Source organism: Vicia villosa, unplaced genomic scaffold (assembly GCF_029867415.1).
Source record: "Vicia villosa cultivar HV-30 ecotype Madison, WI unplaced genomic scaffold, Vvil1.0 ctg.000744F_1_1_3, whole genome shotgun sequence".
NCBI classification, from domain to species: Eukaryota; Viridiplantae; Streptophyta; class Magnoliopsida; order Fabales; family Fabaceae; genus Vicia; species Vicia villosa.
Genome location: NW_026705333.1, coordinates 39,368 through 60,371, shown reverse-complemented (window position 1 = coordinate 60,371; position 21,004 = coordinate 39,368). Strand labels below are relative to the sequence as shown.

The window sequence follows — 21,004 nt, the reverse complement described above, 5'->3', positions numbered from 1 at the left end:
TGGATTGGGATATACCTCTTACTATGAAGTCAAGGTATTTTCCTAGACCATGGAGTCTGTGGAATAGTCCGATGATGTGATCAAAGGTCGCGCACCTGAGCTACTGTTGCAGTGTGCTCGTGAGTGCCGTACGGGGCTTTTTACTCACTTGGCGTTAACACACTTGCGTGCTCGGTATGGTGGGATTATGTGGCCAAGTAGGCCAATGCATTTTCGGTAACTCACCTCTAGTGAAGTCATGTAGACTACTACTAGGCTTTCGCCCAGTGGGCTCGTGCGTCAAGGTGGCGGTTTGTACTCGGCGTAACTCACTTGCGTGAAGAAGGTTAATGGGACAATGACGCCAATTAGGCTAAGGTCATCTCGTGGCCATTTAGGCTTGTGCGAACCCGTTTAACCATCTTGAACTGTGCTTGTACAAGTCCCTTGACAATAGGCATGGGTGAACCCATCGAGGGTGCGTTCATTCTATAATCTAGCCGAGGTTTGTTACACTTCTTGATTCCCCGTATATGGATACGGGTTTTGCATACTTGTTTGTGATATACTTGTGTGTTTGTACAAGATGAGTCCAATGGTGGATGAATCTTTTGGCTGCTCCGTATCTGTACCGGATGTGAGGATAACCCAAATCCATGGTGGATTCATTCTATTAAGCATGTACCCTTTAGATCCGAGTGAACTAATAGGATAGGTGGACTCACTGAGATTTAGTAATCTCATCCCATTCCAATTATTTCTTTTTAGGTGGTTCGAGGAAAGATCGTGGTAAGGGCAAGATGGATCAGTTCCTTTGACGATGCTTGTTGGATATTCCTTTTAGTTCTTTTATTGTGCTTTCTAGTTCTTGTATTATGGGCATGTACCCTTGTGATGTACTCATATTTTGGCCATGACACATTCGGCTTTTGTATTTTGTACTCCTATTTCCGCTGCGAATATTATGTAATTGTTGTCTCATGAACCATATTTAATACTTTATGCATATTATTCTAGAAAAATATGTGTAGGGTGTTACAGTTGGTATCAGAGCAGGTCGATTCTCGGCTTTGCTAAAGACACATCATAATGCAGTACAATTCTGCCTCATATGTGTATAGCCGGCATGATTCCGTATGTCTTACCTATGGCATTGAGCCTGATCAACTTAATTCCGTATGTAGGACAAATAGGGAGATGGCTGAGCAACAGAGAGGTCCCGGAAGGCCCAGGACTAGGAATGTGGAGCCCGAGCAAGAAGCTGGAAATGCAGGCGTACCTTGGCAGAAAATAATGCAACAGATGCAACAATAGAATCAGATGATGATGCAGATGATGCAGGGTATGCAAGGACAACAACCTCCTGCTCCAGTTCCTGTTCCACAAGCTCCAACAGGGCCAGATTTCCGTGCTTTCTTCAGAATGGATCCTCCAGAGTTTGCAGGTGGTCTAGACCCGGTGGTAGCTCATGATTGATTGGCTAGTATGGAGAGGATATTCCAAGCGATCCAGTGTAATGAAGAAGAGAAAGTGATCTTCGCTACGCAAAAGATGAAAGGACCGGCTCTTAGGTGGTGGAATACCGCATCTACCTATTTCACTACCCAAGAGATTCCTAAGGACTGGCATCATTTCAAGGCGGAATTTCTAGAAAAGTATTTTCCTAACAGTGTTCGGACCCAAAGAGAAAGAGAGTTCCAGAACTTCAAGCAAGGCAACTTGTCTGTTTCTGAGTATGCTGAGAAGTTTGAAGACATGGCTGATTACTCGCGACAAGCTGTTTATGCTCCTGATGAGTTATGGAAGATTGATCAGTTCTTGATGGGTTTGAGGGTCGACATTGCTCATAGTGTGTCCCAGAGGGAGTTCACTACATATGCTGAATGTTCGAGGCAATGCTATGTTGCGGAGAACAGCTTGAAAAAGGTTCAAGAAGAGAGGAACCAAAACAGGACTAATTTTAGAGAACAAGGGAGATCTGCTCAATACTTAAAGCCCCGCAATTCTCCATCAAAGAAGAAACAAGGCCCTGGTGACCAATCCTCTCGACCTCCTTTTTGTGACAAGTGTAAGAGGAAGCATACCGGAGATTGCAGATTCACTCCAGTTACTTGTTTCGAATGTGGCGAGCAGGGTCACATCTCTCCACGTTGTCCTAGAAAGAAGAGGGCTCCTGAGACGACTACAGGTCGTGTGTACACCTTAGATGCGAGGAAGGCTAAGGGGAACAACAATCTCATTGCGGGTACGTGTTATGTAAACAACCAGCCTTTATGTGTTTTAGTTGATTGTGGAGCTACTCATTCCTTTATCTCAACCGAATGTGTTTCTCGACTTGGTTTGGAAGTTACTCCATTACCTGATCCTATGGTCATTTCTTCGGCGGCCGATGATACGGTGGAAGCTCGACTGATTTGTAAAGATTGTTTAGTATCTTTTAATGGTCGTGATTTTCCGATCGATCTAATTTGTTTACCTCTCAAGAGACTTGAAGTCATTCTACGGATGGATTGGTTGTCTCTTAATTCGGTGTATATCGGTTGCAAGGAGAAGTCCATATTTATTCCTGCAGAAGAGACTTCTTCCGATGATGCAATTACCAAGTTGATAGAAGGTACGATCAGCGCGGTCAATTATCTCTTTTCCCAAGAAAGATCTTTTCTTTTAGTTCTTTCCAAGGAACCTTCTGTAAGATTGGTATTGTCAGAGATTCCAGTGGTGTGCGAATTTCCTGATGTGTTTCCTGAGGATATCATTTGATCTTGTCCCTGGTACTGCCCCAGTTTCCATCACTCCATATAGGATGTCTCCTATCGAACTCAGAGAACTGAAGAGCCAGTTAGAAGAGCTTCTAGCTAAGCATTTTATTCAGCCCAGTGCTTCTCCATGGGGAGCCCCTGTCTTGTTGGTGAAGAAGAAAGACGAAAGTATGTGTTTGTGCATCGACTATCGTCAGCTGAATAAAGTCACCATAAAGAACAAATATCCCTTACCGCGGATTGATGACCTCTTAGATCAGTTGAAAGGAGCCAGTGTGTTCTCGAAGATTGATCTCAGGTCGGGGTATCATCAGATTCGGGTAAAGAGCTCGGATGTACCTAAGACTGCATTCAGGACTCGGTATGGTCATTACGAGTTTTTAGTTATGCCTTTTGGTGTGACTAATGCTCCGGCAGTTTTCATGGATTACATGAATCGAATTTTTCAACCGTACCTGGATCAGTTTGTGGTGATCTTCATTGATGACATCTTGGTGTATTCTCGTTCTCCCGAAGAACATGAAGAGCATTGCGGATTGTGTTGTCTACTCTCCGAGAGAAACATTTGTACGCAAAGTTCAGTAAGTGTGAGTTTTGGCTATCTGAAGTAAGCTTCCTTGGTCACGTCATCTCTGGGGGAGGCGCAATTGCAGCCGCAATATTGCTTATGCGGTAGCCTCCGCATCCGCATCAGCCCACAATTGCGGTGTGATTTGTAATCACACGTCCCACAACACTATAATTCACATCAAACACCTTCAACCTTATTTCTTCACATATTTTCATCGTAACTAACATTTGAGAACCCAAAAACTCAATTTACATGTGATTTGTAATGTAAAATATTGATTTTAAGAGTTTTATAATGATGTTTTTCAAATATCTCGGGTTCAAAATTCACGCCGCAACGGCCGCAATGCGCATCGCAGCAATCGCAACACCCGCAACCGCAACCACATTCGCGACCGCAATTTAAAACCATGGTCTCTGGATCAAAGGACAACGCACTCAATAATTCACTGGGGTCTCGATGTAGCAAACAAATATTGTGTGTGCTTAAGTAGTAAACTTATTTAAAGCATGATGAGAAATGTTAAAGAAAATTGAAGAATTTGTTGTCCTATATGAGTTGTTAGATTTAAAGGATAGATTGTGTGATATTTTTTCCGCGTGAAGGGATCTCTAAGTCCTTGTTAATAGCATTTTATATAGTTGCCAATGTCAATCAACATTTTGTTAGTGTTACTCTTTACACAAATGCAAACTCTGCATTAGTTAATTTGTTAAAAATATCATATTATTCACCTCATAAAAATAAATGAAGAATATATTTAAATTAGGTTTTATACCCTTTATTCCTATAATAGATCCACAATCAACAAGTACTTCAAATAATAATAATTAAAACATTGATCAACTCAAATAATATTAAATTACTTCCAACAATAAAATTAGACTCAAATAATATTAAACTAAATGAGATGGAAAACATTAAACAAAGACACTAACATGCAAAGTAGCAAGCTACTAGTGTGTACATGTAGTACTAGCACACTTATTTTCTTGACTAGAAATCAGTAAAAACGATCTTAATAAAAATCACAAGCTCACAAACAAGGTCTAGCTATTGCGTTCATGCATGAGTAAATTCATGGATGAGCTGCCGGTGTAGCTCTTCCACCGCCAACACCACCACTCCCAGGTATCGGAACCTCAACGCCCGGGTTTGGAATAGAAGTGTCATCGCCACCAGGAACATAACTGTGACCTGTTGATCCCGATCTTGATCCAGATCCTGAGCCTGGTCCCGAACCCGATGATCCGGATCCCCCAGTGCCACCAATGAAAGGGTTATTAGGAGTAAGCCCGGAGTGTGGGGGAAATCCGAAATGTCCAATGCTTGGAAAATGCAGTTTACCATGATCATGCTTGAACAGAAACTGAGGCTCTTTCTTGTCATCATTGTCGGAGTTCTTAGCAAAGTTGCGGCCAGCAACTGCTTGCCAATTTGTCACAAGAAGAATATTGAAAATGAGAAGAAGTGCAAAGAAAGAGTAAGCTCTTTGAGCCATTTTTAAGATAAGAACTAGGAGAAGGATACAGTGATATTTCTTAGCTTGTGATTGTTGTGTTGTAACTACAAGAGTGTGAATGCATTATATAATAATATTTTGTCTAGAGATTTGAGTGAACATTGGCGGTGAAATGAAGTCATCAACATGATCATTACTTACTAGTTTCTATTATCAGTTTTATTAGTTTCTATATATGGAAAACATTCACCAATTACATGGCGGTCAATAAATGATCATCATTTATGCACCGTAATTCGTAGAAAACATTGGAATTGGAATTACAATATTACACTTTCTAGTTCTAGATTCATTCTTTACGTTTCATTGCTTTCTTTTGCTACTCGACAGTAATGTTTCTTTATCAAATTAAAAGTTGTATTATTTATTACACTACCAAAATAAAAATTATAAGGTTGGTGATCTTTGAAAAGATATGAGACTGCTCGAAAATGTAAGGGAGAGTTTGGATTTGTTCACTGATTTTGGCAACTGGTTGATCTCTTGATGTTCAGGTCCTACGACGAGGTGATCCTTGCAAACACTTTAAAGCTCAAGACATACTCGGTCGGATTTGATGACTGATTTTGGCAATTAGTTGATCTTATTGTACCCCGATTTTTGAACTTAAGATCTCACCTCATTTTTTAGAATAGTTTGGATTTGTTCATTGATTTTGGCAACTGGTTGATATCTTGATGTTCAGGTCCTACGACGAGGTGATACTTGCAAACACTTTAAAGCTCAAGACACTCTTGGTCGGATTTGATGACTGATTTTGGCAACTGGTTGACCTTGTTGTACCCCAATTTTTTATCCTGAGATCTCATCTCATTTTTTAGAATAGTGTGATCATCATCATCATTATCATCACCATCATTGTTTACATATCATTTGCTAACCAAAATTTACAAAAAGATTTGTGTTTGCTTGTTGCTTGTTTCTTAAGGTAGGTGGTTGATCAGGAGACTCAGGCAAATTAGGGTTTTGAGGCCCATAAGGGATCTCAAACATTCTCATATGCTCAAGTGATTCCCCTCATCAAAATTCAAGCCCAAGTGTGCCTCAATTCAAGATCAATAACTTTCATTTTCATCTGGTGCACATATTAGGATTTTTGACCTAATTCATCTAGAAAGTTGACTTTTAATCAGGACATGACTCTATGGCTTAAATCATGATTCAAGGACCTCCAACGACTCATTATAATCCACTCACATCATTCATTTGATTGGAAGAGCTTGATTCAATTGACATATGCAAGAATGCAATTCATCTGGAAAAAAGTCAATTGTCCATGACTACCTTTGACTTTTGAGAAATTTGGTTAACCATGGACTTTTGAAGATCAAAATTATGAATATATGTTTATTAAAGTCATTTGGTCAAGAAAAATCAAGAAAATCAATCAAGAATGAAAATTCAACAAAAGTCGAAGTTGGAAGATTTAAACACTTAGAAAAATTTCAGTGTTTTAGGTTTAAAAGTATCAAACTTCATGCACAAGTTACACCAAGATCCAAGTTGAATTTGAAAAACTTCCAACATGAAAGTTGTAGATCTCAATCCAAACTACAACTTTGATATTGACAAATTTTTTCCAAAAGATCAACCATTTGAAACATATGGGCTTATGAAATTCCTTCCAACACTTAGAAAATTTTCAAAGAGCTTTCAACTTGGTTTTCTTCCAACTCCATGGTAACTTTTCACCAAGATGCAAACTGATTTCACAAAAGAGTCCAACATGAAATTTGTATACCTTGATTCAATCTTTCTAAAATGTCCAAGAGCACAAAATTCTCATGCTTGAGCTAAGAGAATCGAATTTGAGAACTAGGCTTCATGCAAGTTGGAATTCAAGCCATTTTTACATGAACAACTTCATTATGCACTTCATTAAGCAAAGATATTTCACTTTTCAATAACAATAGCTTGCAAATCTCACCTTAATCAGTAGATTGTACAAGTTTTTGAGGCATTACATATTGATTAGAAGTATTATTCGTGAGATTATACCATTTGTGGAATGTTTTACCAAAAAGATTACACTTCCATTTACATAAAGGGGCTTTAATCACAATATCAATTTGTCTTGAGCTTCTACATTGTTGCTTTTACACTCCAACATTTTTATGCTTAGAAGCAACCTCTCTGCATCCAACAACTTTAGGAGCATGCTTGTACTCACACCTTGAAACCATCATTTTCACATAACTTGATCTCTTGGCTTCCAACCAAACCACAAACTTGAAACTCAAAATTCTGGTTACCTCAAGTTCTTAAACCTTTTGCCTATAAATAGAGAGGTCATTTGCACTTCAAAGACACCAATTCACCACCCTAAAATCCTCCAAACACCCTTGTATTCAAAATTGGCATTTCAAGAACTCCATTGAAGCTTGAAATCTAATTCTTTGAATCTCCCGTATTGAGCAAGTTTCTTATGAACTAAGAATCCAAACACCTTTCAAACATCATATCTAAGATTTTGTATGCATTAGTTTATCACTGAAACACCCCAAACACTTCATCCAAACCAAGTTAAAACACCTCTGCAACTCGAGGCCTCCAAAAGAATCCAATCACTTTCAATCCAAAGTGAGCATTGCAATAGCTTCCTGGGAGTTTAGTGAAGCTACCCAGATCTTCAGGAGTCCATTAATCCAACTTTCGATTCTCACTTCAGAGGTAAGTCAACCTGACTTTGAACTCTATGATTATGGTACCATTTTGAGTAATTCTCGATTCTATGTTGTTAAGCATCATGTGGGGATCATTAACCCTCAATTAGTTGTTATTGATCATTGGTATACATCATTTAATTTCCTTTTTGAGTTTTAGGGTTCATACAGTTTTTCCAGAAATTCGTGAGTTAGAGGATGATTAAATTTGTGATACCTACATATTTGAGTTTGTGATTAAATTTTGAATAAGTTTCATGTTTGTGCTTTTCAAAATGGATGCCTAAATCATACACTCAATTTCTGAAATTTGGATGAACTAGAGGTTGAAGATGAAGTTGAATTTTGAACTTTTGAAAAAAAATTTATTTTATATTTAGTGATAGCTTTATTACGACTACATCATTTGCTCCAATGGTTGCGCGCTTGCCTTTAACTCTCTCCTCTCCCTTAGGGCATAGGTTCGATCCTCCCTTTTGACACTTTGTCATTTTATTTTCCAGAACTCATTTAATACTTGTTAAATCAACTTATTTTTAAGTGATTTTTTGTACACTCCCTATTCATGGGATATATTTTGTGTATAAATTTTAAAACCCAAAAAATATTATTTGTTTTATTATCTTTTGATTAAATCAAAAGTAATACTTTTTATGTCTTTAAATCAAATGTTTCAAAGATGTTTTCTTCACTAAATATCTAAAACAAATTTTTGTGATCCTTTTGGGATTAAACTTAGCTTCCTTTTTGAAGTTTGTACCATATTCCCTTAGTCACTCCACTTAGGGTTTTTGTTTAATCAACTTTAATTTAATTAGGTTTACGTGTACATAACTAAAAAACTCTAAAACCCTATATTTGTGATCCCTTGGTCTCTTGACCTCTTAGCAATACCATGTTAATATAATTTGTTGCTATGATCCACCCTTGTTGATATACTTGTACATATACTTGTTGGTTTACATTCTTGTACATTTATACTTTGTTCATAGTATTATATTTATGTATATATACATTGTTTACTAACCCACATGCATGAGATATTTATCCATCCATCATCACATCATATTCATTCATACATGAAATGGTATTGAGGTATGTCATCCTTTTATCCATTCAACTTTTATCTTTGAGTTTACACCATGATGAATTGTTGAAACTCACCCTTGATTGTACCCATGATACACACACACACACACACACACTTGAGATATTCACCATGATTGATTGCTTAAGGTGCTGCCAAAACTCCAAAAGAATGAGAATAGTATTGACTAAAATTTTCTAGGTACTCACTCTCTTTTTCAAAACTATTTTTACTTTATGCTTAGTATTGTTAAAGCTTCGCACCCCACTTGTTTTAAAAATAGTTTTGTATTGTTAAAGCTCAACATTTTTAAATCAACCCTTGGTTTTGTATTGTTAAAGCCCAACCAACCTCTTTTATTAAACTTTTGCCTTCTATTTTTAATGCTTGGCACCTTTTAAAACTTGTTAAGTATTTTTAAAGCTTAACATTTTGAAAACCCGTTGAGTATTGTTAAAGCTCAACACCCAAAAAGATTTTGGCCTCTTGGCCTTTTATATTCCTTTTAAGAGGAACTACAAAAGCTCTGACTTCTCTATTGCACTTAAGGGGTATGTAGGCCTAAGATGTGATATCTTATCGAGCTCACTTTTAAAATCTTCTTTTCTTATCCTCCCACTCTATTTAAACAAACAAAGAAAACACAAAGGCATTTTATGACAATAACAACAATAGAAAGGTTCCTACGGAGTACCGTAGATGTGAGAGGTGCTAATACCTTCCCCTTGCATAATAAATCCCCCGTACCTAAATCTCTGATAAGTTTACTAGTTTTGATTTTAAAAACTTCTATGGGTTTTGTTTCGCTCTTTCTCCCATTTCTTTTGGAAACAATAAAGCGCGTTAGCGACTCTGTTAAAATATCTGAACTAGGGGTGACAAAACGGGTCGCCCGCCCCGTGCCCGCCCCGCCTTAAGCCCGCCAAGAAATACCTTTCAATTAAAAAATTTCACTTATTTTTCAGAACAATTTTTTTAAAGCATCTTTTAAACAATTTTACCTAAAAAAAATATTGCATATATTTACAAAATAAATGTATAAAATAAAACCATCAAGAATTTGAATTACTATAATTAACTAAAAAAATGCGGGCTTAAGGCGAGATGAGCTTAACGAATAGGTGATGCGAATTTTGGCAGACGGCGGGTTTTGTCGAGACGAATTTAGACGGGCGGCGAGTTTTGGCGGAACGACTTTGACGGGGCGAATTTAGGCGGGCGGCGAGTTTTGATGGGGCGGAGTTTGATGGGCAGCGGGCCCAAAATCCAACCGCCCTTTTTGCCACTCCTAATCTGAACTAAGTCAATCAATGACTTTAGTCTCACAAATTTCACCGCTGCACACCTAATCAATTAAAGAATAAGTTTGCCTCCTAATTGATTTAAAGTCCTATTAATTGATTAAAGAGCAAATCTATATAAGTGTTTCCTTTTTTGGCTAGGTCAAAGCGATGGTTTAAATTAGTTAGTTTTGATATGTGGTCAAGAGCCGAGTTTGGTTTTCTTGTATACATAAAAGAAAAGCGTCTTGAAAGCAAATTATAGTGGATCTCGTTGCAAATTATAGATTCATATAGACTGTTCTTTATAGTCTATATAGGCCAATGATTTGAATCACTTAGTTTTGAATTTGGGGGACATATCAAGTGAAAATTTTACTTTCCAAACATACATAAAAGAAAAGTGTCTTGAAGGAAAATTATGGAAGATCTATTCTAGTGGGCAATCCGATATCTGGTTTTGTTCACCTGATTTCATTCTATAAAATAATGAAAATTAGATGCCATTATTTCAACAAAGTAATCTCCAAAAGAGTTACTTAATGATTCACATAGAATTATTCAACTTTTAACGTAGCTAATCATGACTGAAATTGATTACATACAGGTAATGTTATGTCCCTCTAACTTTAATATCTTCCAATTGCAACCTCATCACATCTTTTCTTGACCTAACGTGATGATTGTACAAAACCTTTTATCATGTCTCTCTAGGTTGTTTCAATAATTGATTGACAAATTTTCAATAATTAGCTTGTGACATCAAATTTCATAGATATGTATGTCAACTTTTGTTAAACTTTGTCTTGAAATTAACATTATTTTCAACAAAGATTTGCTCTAATCATCTTAGCTGAGTCACATTAGCCCATAATCTAATTCGACATGTGATTTGAGATTTCATTGTCTAACCTAGTACACAATTTTTTTTGTCAAATAGTCTAGTGATCGGAACTATACAAACATTGTATTAGCGTGCGACATCAAACTATTTTCCAAAACAAACAAAAAAACACATTGCATTAAGCCAAAATCAATTACGCTGTGACTGGTAAACCTAGTCGAACATTAGTTTTCTACAAGTAAAATTGGCAACCAAAATAAGCATCAAAATGATACCAAAAATTCTTTCTTGAATTCAGTGTTGGGTAAGGTTTTGCCATAAAAGCCAATGAACTTTCCACACCCCCTCAATGTTACTCCAGATACATACATCTGGAAAGAAATGAAAAACATCAATTTTATGTCTTTCGAAAAACTTTGAGAATTGTCCAAATATATATTTTTGTAAACAGATGTGTTTTTTTAAAAATGTGGGGTGGAGAAAGGTTGTTCCCTAAACTTTTACCTGGTGAAGCAACAAATTCAAGAGTTTGACCTTTCTGTAGAAAATCTAGGAAGTTGGACGAGTGAGTTTACACGGGTGACCCCTTCCAAACCTAACCAGTTTTGATCATCAGCTGATGCTGTTCCATCTTCAACATCAACGGACACTGCTGCATAAGTCTCATTTTCTTCTGATGATCTCACAGTAAAGTTTCGTTGCAAAGATGGCTCGGACTTTTGTCCATCATCTGATTCAATTGGATTCCCAGAGTGGTTGCTCTGAATGGTCGCAGAAGAGAAGCCTTGTTCTTCATAATCTGATTCTGAGTCCATTTTACCATCCAAAAATAAGCACACTACAGCACAGTCATCCATCTTTGAAGTTGGATACTTGAGTTTCCATTCCCGGGCAGCCGAATTTACCAGAATCCTTGCTGCTGATGATCGTGTTGGTGCCGACGATACTATCTCAACCACCTCCTCATTACTTAAAACATCCCAAACCTAGACAAAATGCCAAGAGAATCAGTTGCCGTCAGTGAAGTGTAGAAAGCTTTAAGGACTAAAATTATACTAAAAAAACCGTGGTTAGCTCAGAGGTATAGCATGATTGGAAGGAAATCTAAAAGTTTATCCTCCATAAGTTATTTACAAACTCATTAAATGTCTTGAATCTTGATCATTATTTCCTGCAGTAAAGACAGACGTGGACATGGTTTTAAAAATGAACCACAGCGGTGATCTTGGAAGCTGCCTCGAGGTTTCAAAAAATATAAGCAACTATATGATTGAGACCACATCTGACTGATTTCCTGCAATATCAAAGATCATGACACAACGACAATTAAAAACTTGGACAAGGGGAAGATAGGCATCAATAGTATGGCGCCCCAACAATCAGACCAACTAGACATACAATTTTGTCCAGCAATGAATGAAGAATCACACTGTTGTATGTGCAATGAGGATAAAACCATACAAATTTCACTTAGGCAGTGCAAATTTGTATCCTCACCAATTAGAACGGAGGTGGAATTTTTATAGCCAAAAATTGCAATGACATTGCAAAATGTCCAATTTTTGTAGGCTAATTAAAGTGCACCGAGTCTAAATATCTTTTTGACTATATTATTTTCCATATTACAACGAAAAGCCTTAATTTGTAATAATTTTCCATGGTCTATACTTAATCCAATTTACTTGAAAACTCTGATCCCTTTCACACAGACCTAAACTTGAAGAGTTTTACGCAGTATGAAAAATGTTACAAAAATAGTTGGTCAAGTACCGATTTGTTAATGCTTAAAACAAAAATGATAGCTGTTTTTAGCAATTTAAATAGCATCCCTTCTATAATTTGTTGCGCGTTTCCATCTTATGAACAATCAGATACCAGCATTTCAGTTTTGAAATATCAGAAAAACCCAGCATGTTTCTAAAGAAGCCAGAACCAAGTTGATATTTATGTATCATCTATAAGTGAAGTTCATAAGATTCCAAAGACACATTGAAGCACAACAGGACAAACTGTCAAGAAGCTAGCTTACTCAATTATCATACCGACAATTGACAAACAGGACATGTTAATAGTTATGTCATGTTATTGAACACATTATTCTACCCGGTGGATGGCTGATGGCTCTAGAAGCCACTTCTCAGTCTGCTTCCTATCAACATATGGTTAATGCTATGCCACAATTCATTACTAATTAACACTTGCATACACTGATTACGTTTTCTTATTTCAATATCACAGCTTGACAGCTTATCCTTGTAAGATAACTTCTTCATGGCAGTCACAAGTCACACGCCAGATTAGCCAAGAGGAAATAACTTAAAAGTTGCAGCTCATACATGTTGAAATTTGATTAAACTGTAATACTATTGTCCTTAAATGTGCGAGGAGGTGTCACAATAGTCCATGAATGTAATAAAATTACAAAAAACATCCGTGAAAGTGATTTTTGTTTGTAATTTCGTGGACTAAACTGACTAATGGAAGAGAGATTTGAGGACCAAACTAATTAATGAAAGACAAATTTGAGGACCAAACTCACTAAGGAAAGACACGATCATGGATGTTTTTATAATTTTGATAAATTCAAGGACTATAGTAACATCAGTTGACACATCCAGGGATCAAAATGATGGTTTTTCTGTTGAAATTTCCTATTCACAAGTAATAAACCTATAAAATAACAAAAACTAACAGCTAAAGAAATAGGTATGAGATTAAAAAAAAGGTACCCCATCAGAGGCAAGAACAATGAATTGATCTCTGTCTGTAAGCAGCCGGTGAGAAAATTCAGGTATAGAAATCACACCATACTCCTTCAAACAGAAATCTCCAAATGCTCTAGCCATAGCTAATCCCGGTGCATCATCAAAAGGCAACCACACCCTTGAGACTTCCGGCTCATCTTGTAACGCAAAAACCCTGCCCTTGCACTGCTTGATTCTTTCTGCTTCTCCTATGAGAATTTTCAACCAAAATCGAATTAAGTGTGCATCAAGAGGAAAACATATACTCATCAAAGAATAAATAATAGTGACATATGAAACATACTGGGCAAATCAGGCTTCAAATCAACCGTCAACTGAATTGCCACCATGGAGTCATTGCTGTCTTTGGATCCCATTATTGCTCTAGAATCCCCGATATATCCCATGAAAAGATTTGAACCCTGAGAAGATAAGAAATTAAGAAAACTGTGAAGGGAATAGAAAACATGAGTGTAGATACTTCTGTCAAGTTACTACCTGCTTCACAATAGTCACAGATGTGCTCCCACTACAGAAGCAATCTAGATTTGAATGAGACTTGAGCTCTCTGTCCATGGCCTTGTATGCTTTCATGAAAGCTTCTCTCCAGGTGGAGTTCAGTTTATCCTCAGCAGAGCAATCCTTTTCAGAGTCTCCACCATCCGGTTTTATGTTCCGTTTGAAACAAGCTTTGCCTGATTCATTTTGCTTCAATTCATCAGAATGCAAAAATGAAAGCAATTTTACTGGCAAAGTATCCCTCACTTTGCGTGCAACCAGATGACCATGTGGACCATGGCCATCAAAGACACCACAAAAGATCATATCTTCGGACATGAAATCCTACAAAAATACAAATTGAAATTAGGATGTCAATATCAAAAATCAACCAAGTCTCTCTCAAATCATTTAAAGGAGTCATAGATTGCATTATCACCAATAAGATGAACATACTTACTTCCCACACAACCATGGCATCCTGATTAATTCCCTTGCGACCCTGCTGCGTAAAAATGCACGAACCCCGACTCTTTCCATTAGCGAAAATCCGACTAGGTAAGGATGATAAATGGTGTAGAGAAATAACATGGTCAGAGAATGTTCTTCTTGCTCTCTTTTGTCCACAGAATCCAACTTCTAAGCAAGATGGAGCGGTCATATCTCCGTTGCTTCCACTGCTACAGGTACTTCTACTGCTCGTTGAGACACAACAGCCCATTTTCTTCAGTTCCAAAATGCACACATTAGATGGCGGTGACTTTTAAATGCTTGCCTTTCTACTATAGATCTCACGTTTGCATCAACTGAACAAACAATCTTGACAATAAATATTCTCACAAAGTCCAAATATCCGTCACTTTACAACTCACAAAAGAAATATGAACTCTTTCAATCCTAGTCAAATTCAAAATCTGCGGGACGTTATTTGAATGGTTAATGAAACCACCTGAACACAAGAAAACAGGAGACTCCATTAATAGTTAAAATATGATCTCACAAACTGTAGCATTTGAAACATAATAAAAAGAAGGAAAAAAAGAAGTTCCATGAATAAAAAAATTCCCAACATGTGAACAATGAATAGAATATACTAAAAATCTCTCTGATAATTGACAGTCATAATATAGATTTTAAAATAATTTAATTTCTGAAAGCTTGTATTAAAAATTGAAGCAAAACAAGGGCATAGTCACCATGTCCTATTATTATCATGTTTCAAACAGTTTAAGAGCCAAAGTTTCTTTCTTTCCATTTCAATAAACACACACTCATGTCGACCAAGTGATTAATGAGCTTCACTTAAGAACGACCCAAGTTCGAATCATAGGTTGGATAATTCTTGGCCATTCTTTACTTACCTCCCGACTAAACTCCGGATTACGAAAACCCTTCCCCCCGGGGAAACAAAGGTTAACACACATAAAAAAAAGAAGATCCTTATCAAGGCAAAGAATCTCCGATTGTAGGCCACAAAATAACACTAATCATATACTATTGTATAAAGGTAGGTTTGTAGCAGCAGCATCAGAAGAACTTATCTTTCTCAAATTCTAAGCAACCCCAATACTAAAAAAATAATCTCATAAAAACAAAAAGGAAAAACATGACTTTGTTTGTCAAAAATTAAAACTTTTTTACTATAAAAGAACATGATTGTCCATGGCAATTTTCTTTGCTTACCTCTACACAACCATGTAGAGCAATAATTTGGTAAACGAAGTAACGCACGGTTGAGAGCAAAGTAAAGCAAGAAAATAAGTAGAAAACTACAAATAAAAAGAAAGTATGGTTTCCCACTAGAGGGAAATACGAGAAGTGATAAAGTGAAAAGCCACAAAAAGCAGAAAAAGACGAAAAAAACCGTGATCTCGTCAACAAAGAATCAAAGATAGACCATAAAAAAGTACCTACTACGAGATCAAGTAAATAAAATGTCACGTAATTACCATAACCTAATAATATTAAAAAATAATAATAAAGCAATACTTAATTAACAAATAACAAAGAAAATTATACCAGTGAAAATGAGAGTCAAAACAAACAAAAGAACCCAATAAAAAAACGCAACGGAATTGAAACAAGAAACATTCACAGCAAAGTAACAAAACTGAAAAAATTCAAAAGACAAAACCTAAAATCAGAAGGTAAAAAGGAAGAGATTGATTACCTTTTTTGTTTGAATGGAGGAAATTAAGGTTAGGAATTAGGGAAGAGGAGAGTGAGAGGGAGAAGAGAAAAAGAAATAAGAAAGAAAGGGGTTTGAATATTAATAAGGAAAGGTGGTGTGGAGGGTGGTAGTGGTGCATTCATTGCAAAAGCAGAATAGATAGAGGGAAGAAAAAGTGAGTAAAGTAAGGGATGAGGTCAAAAAATGTAACAAGTTTATTTTTATTTTTTTATAGTTTACATAAATTTGTATAAAAAAAATGTACAAATGAACTTCTCATAAAAATTTAAAAAAAAAAAAAAATTCATTGCACCCCTTAAAATTTTTAGCTACTTTGCGAAATTCCATTTATGTTTTTTAATTTCGGAGATACATATTAGGAAGTATTTTTTTTACAAAAATTTTATTTTTTGGAGGTGTATCTACTGAAATATTTTAAACTAGTAATATTGGGAAAATTTCAAATTAATTCAGTTCAGGAATTTTTCGTAGGTACATCTACGGAATGACTTAGCGCCTGAATTTTTCGTAGATGTACCTACGGAACTATCTAATATAGTTTGAACCAGCATGATCACTCCTTCATTATTGGTTTTCTTCTTCAACACTCATTTCCACAACCTAAAAACTTTATATCATTAACAGGGCCGTCTTTGAGGGCGTGCAAAGCGGGCTACCGCACAGGGCCTCAAATTTTCCAGAGTTAAACGATAGCTAACTAGGGCCTCATAAAATATCAGGTAGGTTAAATCATGAGTACATAGGGCCTCTAATAATTTTTTATGGTTAAATTGCGACTAATCTACACAGGGCCTCCAAAAACTTGTGACGGCCTTGATCATTAATATTATTTTTCACTCCAAAACTCCAACTTTTTGGTGCAACATATCAAAGGGAGCAAGAGAAGACAGAATTCCAAGTAAACATTCATCTTTATCTGTTGCATTGCTCACATTATGCATCAAATTTCTGTAAAAAAAAAAATGTAATGTTCCTTCCGTAGGTATAGCTCCGGAACATATTGAAGATGAACACATTCTATAGGTACATCTACGGAACATGTTTGAGCTGTTTTTTCCAGCAGCCTTGTGATTTTGTGTTATTTGTTATTGTTTACAAATAGGTATGGTGCACCCCAATAATATCTCAAAAGAATTAGCTCCTACAAACGATATTTCTCCGAATGTTGAAGGGGTTGTCGTAAAGGTGGTAGATGTTGACGGTGACTTTATTAACAAGCAAGAGTTTGATGATCGCGATAGCATGCTCACATGAATTCATAGGAGTGCAACTAACCTTGGTTTTGGTGTGGTAATAGAAAGATCGGATAATGGCTCGGAAAGAAGAAACGCTTTCGTAACAATGTTGTGCGAAAGAAGCGGAAAATACTATACTCCTCTAAGGAAGTTAAAAAGAGACGACACGGGTAGTAGAAAATGCAAGAGTCCATTTAAAATACATGGTTATATGTTGGCTAGCAAGAAGTGGAAATTTAGTGTTATTTGTGGTTTGCATAACCATGATTTGTGCTCAAAGTTACAAGGTCATCCTAGTGTCTGTCAGCTCAAATCGTAAGAGAAGACATGTATTAGTGACATGTCCTTGAATCTTGTCCAACCGAAATATATATTTGCCACATTGAAACGGAAGGAACCCGACAACGTATCAAATATAAGGCAAGTGTATAACATCTGGTACCGCAATAATAAGGCGATTAGGGGAGATAGAAGTGAGATGCAATAATTGTTAAAATTGTTGGATGATAATAATACGTGTCACAGTACAGAACTTGCGACGATAGAGTTACGGTCCGAGATTTTTTTGGACTCATCCGGATTCGATAAAGTTGTTCAACATGTTTTCGACAGTGCTCATTCTCGATTCTACCTATAAGACCAAAAAGTATAGACTTCCATTATTTGAGATGATCGGTGTTACATCCATCGAGAAGACATACGTCGTTGGTTTTGCTTTTTTGGAGTGCGAAAAAGAGGATAATTTTATGTGGGCATTAGAGGTGTGTCGGTCACTTTTGAAGGAACAAGTTGAGATGCCTAAGGCAATTTTTACGGATCGCGATACCGTGTTGATGAATGTGGTGGAAAAGGTATTTCCTTCTTCTAATGCATTACTTTGTCGATATCACATAACATGTAATGTGAGAAGTAAGGTTAAACTCGCGGTAGGGACGAAACAAGTAGAGACCGGAGGTGGAAAATTGGTGAAGCCCGATGTGATTGTTGAACAAATAATGGATGCATGGATTTGTATTGTAAATTCTTAGACAAAAGAATTATACATTGATTCCATCATTCAATTTCAGAAAGCGTGTGAAAAGTATCCTGATTTATTGAAATATGTTGAAAGCACCATTCTTGATTAGGTGAAGGAGAAGTTTGTCTATGCGTGGATTGATAATGTCCGACACCTAGGGAATACAACCACCAACAGAGTTGAGTCGGAACATGCTAGTGTGAAAACTTGGTTGGCTAATAGCAAGGGTGACTTGTGTTGAGATAGGGACACCATAAATCTCATGATTAAAAACCAACATAATGAGATACAAACCACATTTGGTCGGAGCATTATGGTGTTGGAACATCAATTTAAGGACAACATTTTTTATTCTCAATTGATCGACAATATGTCTCGTCCCGACTTAAATTATATTTTCACGAGGCCAAACGAGGTGAAACTATAGGTTCCGATAGTGCAAAATGTGGTTGCACTATTTCTAAAACATATGATCTCTCGTGTGCTTCTGTTATTGCTAAGAAGATGAAACTAGGTGAGGCAATAAGAATGGACTAAGTTATTCCTCATTGAAAAAGACTTAGTTTTGATAATGATGGTTGCATCGAAGGAGAAAAATTGAATATCTCTATTACTTTCGAATTGGAAGCGATACAAGAGAGGTTTTCGAAGGCCGGTGACAACATGAAACTCCACATCAAAGAACAATAGCGGAAGATTGAATATCCCGAAACAACCGACTAGAAACCGCCTTCTCAACCGGTTAAGACAAAGGGTGCTCCGAAGAAATTGAAGCCTACACCGAATGACAACTCGACTACACAGGCTCCTTCTTATTGTGAGCACGTCGATAAACTTTTTCCCGACTCACCGACTCCTAAATCTCAAAAATCTCAAAAGAAATCAAACAAAGGAGCTCACATAAGCAACCCGCCTCCGACACTTATTCTATCGAAAATTCCATTCATCGAAGAGATGCTTATTCCATCGTAAGTTCCATTCAACAAAGAGATGCCAATTTTTATGCACAAATACATCGAGCGGATCGTCAATGCTAAGGGGAACGGTAATCGCGGTTACCAGGCCATCTCGGCTTTGCTTGGTAATGGAGGGGATAGCCATACGCTTGTCCGTCATCAACTTATCCAAGAGTTGAAGACACATAAATACTCGTACACGCGGTTATATGGAGAGGAAGTTAAATTTGAAGCGGTTTACGAAACTCTTGTTCCTTGGTTGGGCGCTTACGCATAGGTGTCAAAATGGATGAGATTCCAGGAAATGGGACATCTTATTGCATGTGCATATGATAGGGTATGCATTGACTTGACCCGATACAAGTTTTCGAAAACCTTTTTCCCGCTCTGCACCGCACCACATATAAATCCAAATGATCGCATCATATGTATTGGATGGCTCGCAAAATTGAGTAATTTTGTACAAGTTTACTTGAAACCGGTATACCCCATACCACCTATGTCACCGGAATGGGCGCTTCATCATACTGCAGATGTCGGGACGTGGCCGGGTATTTTTGTTGATAGGATGCACGAATTCAAAAGATTGAACAACACCGAAAAGGAAACGAATGCGGAAAAGTCAAAATTGGAACCACCAATGGATTTAGCGGGCGACAGTTGTAACACCCTAATTCTATCCGATAAATTATACGACAATCAGAGTATAAAAATTCCAAAACATTCATATGGGATATCACTGTTACCCTAGAAAATCTCTAGAGACAAAGTAAGACACGTGTCCTCAGTAGAAGACTTTCGCATTCTAACAAGAAATTTATGAGAGAAAAATTAAGTAAATATCGACAAAGAATGGTGTCGAAATCATCTGAAGTCGAAGCAGAAAGTGAAAGTCGAATGTAAGGATTCCATACTTAGAATATTTTCAGACCAAGTCTTCAATCGTAAGGAACGCGTCGAAACTGGATGCGGTTACCAGAAGTTGCTGCAGCGTGAGAATTCAAAATTCAAAAGTTTGAAATGTTAAGAAACGGTTACCAGACCAAAATCGTGTGTCAAAGGCGCCAAACACAGAGAAAGATCTGACGAAGCAGTTGGTGCCAGCGTTAAATCTTAGCCGTAGATTATGCTAGGAAGTTACTTTATGTAAAGCCTATAAATAGGCCAGAATAATGTAGAAAAGTTGTGTTCACTATTACGATCAAACTGCTTGCTTACACTCTGTCCAATTTCCGCCTTTAAGGAAACAAGAGTTGCTGAGAGTTCTGATGTATGTGAATCACCATCTTTATTTTTAATGCAATCCCTTTATTTTTTAATTGTATGCTTCGAAGCTTTTATCTTTATCGTGTTCTTTAACCAACATTTACTTTGTCTTTTGATCGTTATTTCAACCAAGTAAACTGAAACTGGTTGTTGCTATCAGAGAACAACTTCTGAGTCGACGCTATCTGGTGGTCACGAGTTACCCCAGAAGGTCAAGGCTAGAACACTCATACTTTCACTAAGTCTTTAGGTATAGGTTCGTCTCGTCGGTCACGAGTCACCTGTCGGTCGAATCTGACATTAGTGTGGAAAAAACAGTGTTTGTAATCAGCCTTAGAAAACCGTTTCTTAGGCAAACATTTCGAAAAAAACAGACACAATCCCATATTTT

At 37.0% G+C, this 21,004-nt stretch overlaps 3 protein-coding genes across 5 annotated transcripts; 1 reads left to right on the top strand and 2 right to left on the bottom strand.

The window, feature by feature from the left end:
- The first annotated feature begins 1,464 nt into the window (after window positions 1-1,464).
- Window positions 1,465-2,739, top strand: LOC131630843 (uncharacterized). Its single transcript, XM_058901584.1, has 2 exons — window positions 1,465-1,793; window positions 1,896-2,739. The coding sequence occupies exons 1-2, from the start codon at window positions 1,465-1,467 to the stop codon at window positions 2,737-2,739; spliced, it is 1,173 nt and encodes a 390-aa protein (XP_058757567.1).
- Window positions 2,740-4,152: 1,413 nt separating this feature from the next.
- Window positions 4,153-4,882, bottom strand: LOC131630841 (putative cell wall protein). Its single transcript, XM_058901582.1, has one exon. It carries the CDS (start codon window positions 4,808-4,810, stop codon window positions 4,388-4,390), a length of 423 nt encoding a protein of 140 aa, XP_058757565.1. The 5' UTR covers window positions 4,811-4,882; the 3' UTR covers window positions 4,153-4,387.
- A 6,001-nt stretch (window positions 4,883-10,883) lies between these two features.
- LOC131630840 (probable protein phosphatase 2C 52) lies at window positions 10,884-16,274 on the bottom strand. Of its 3 annotated transcripts, none has more exons than XM_058901579.1 (7): window positions 16,118-16,274; window positions 14,408-14,896; window positions 13,948-14,292; window positions 13,754-13,871; window positions 13,435-13,658; window positions 11,210-11,691; window positions 10,884-11,076 (listed from the first exon to the last, which is right to left on the bottom strand). In XM_058901579.1, exons 2-6 carry the CDS (start codon window positions 14,666-14,668, stop codon window positions 11,227-11,229), a joined length of 1,413 nt encoding a protein of 470 aa, XP_058757562.1. In that variant the 5' UTR covers window positions 14,669-14,896; window positions 16,118-16,274; the 3' UTR covers window positions 10,884-11,076; window positions 11,210-11,226. The 3 variants fall into 3 exon arrangements, with proteins under 3 accessions (XP_058757562.1, XP_058757563.1, XP_058757564.1); XM_058901580.1 differs by lacking the exon at window positions 16,118-16,274 and adding an exon at window positions 15,631-15,784; XM_058901581.1 differs by lacking the exon at window positions 16,118-16,274 and adding an exon at window positions 15,309-15,557.
- Window positions 16,275-21,004: the final 4,730 nt, after the last annotated feature.

Bases quoted from the DNA above. Each gene is read 5' to 3' on its own strand.
- LOC131630843 (XM_058901584.1), top strand. From the start codon at position 1,465: ATGGAGAGGATATTCCAAGCGATCCAGTGTAATGAAGAAGAGAAAGTG. The intron at 1,794-1,895 runs GTTCTTGATGGG...TGCGGAGAACAG, and splicing joins GAGTTATGGAAGATTGATCA to CTTGAAAAAGGTTCAAGAAG.
- LOC131630840 (XM_058901579.1), bottom strand. From the start codon at position 14,668: ATGGGCTGTTGTGTCTCAACGAGCAGTAGAAGTACCTGTAGCAGTGGA. The intron at 14,293-14,407 runs GTAAGTATGTTC...GTATTTTTGTAG, and splicing joins ATGCCATGGTTGTGTGGGAA to GATTTCATGTCCGAAGATAT. The intron at 13,659-13,753 runs GTATGTTTCATA...AAATTCTCATAG, and splicing joins TTTGAAGCCTGATTTGCCCA to GAGAAGCAGAAAGAATCAAG.
- LOC131630841 (XM_058901582.1), bottom strand. From the start codon at position 4,810: ATGGCTCAAAGAGCTTACTCTTTCTTTGCACTTCTTCTCATTTTCAAT.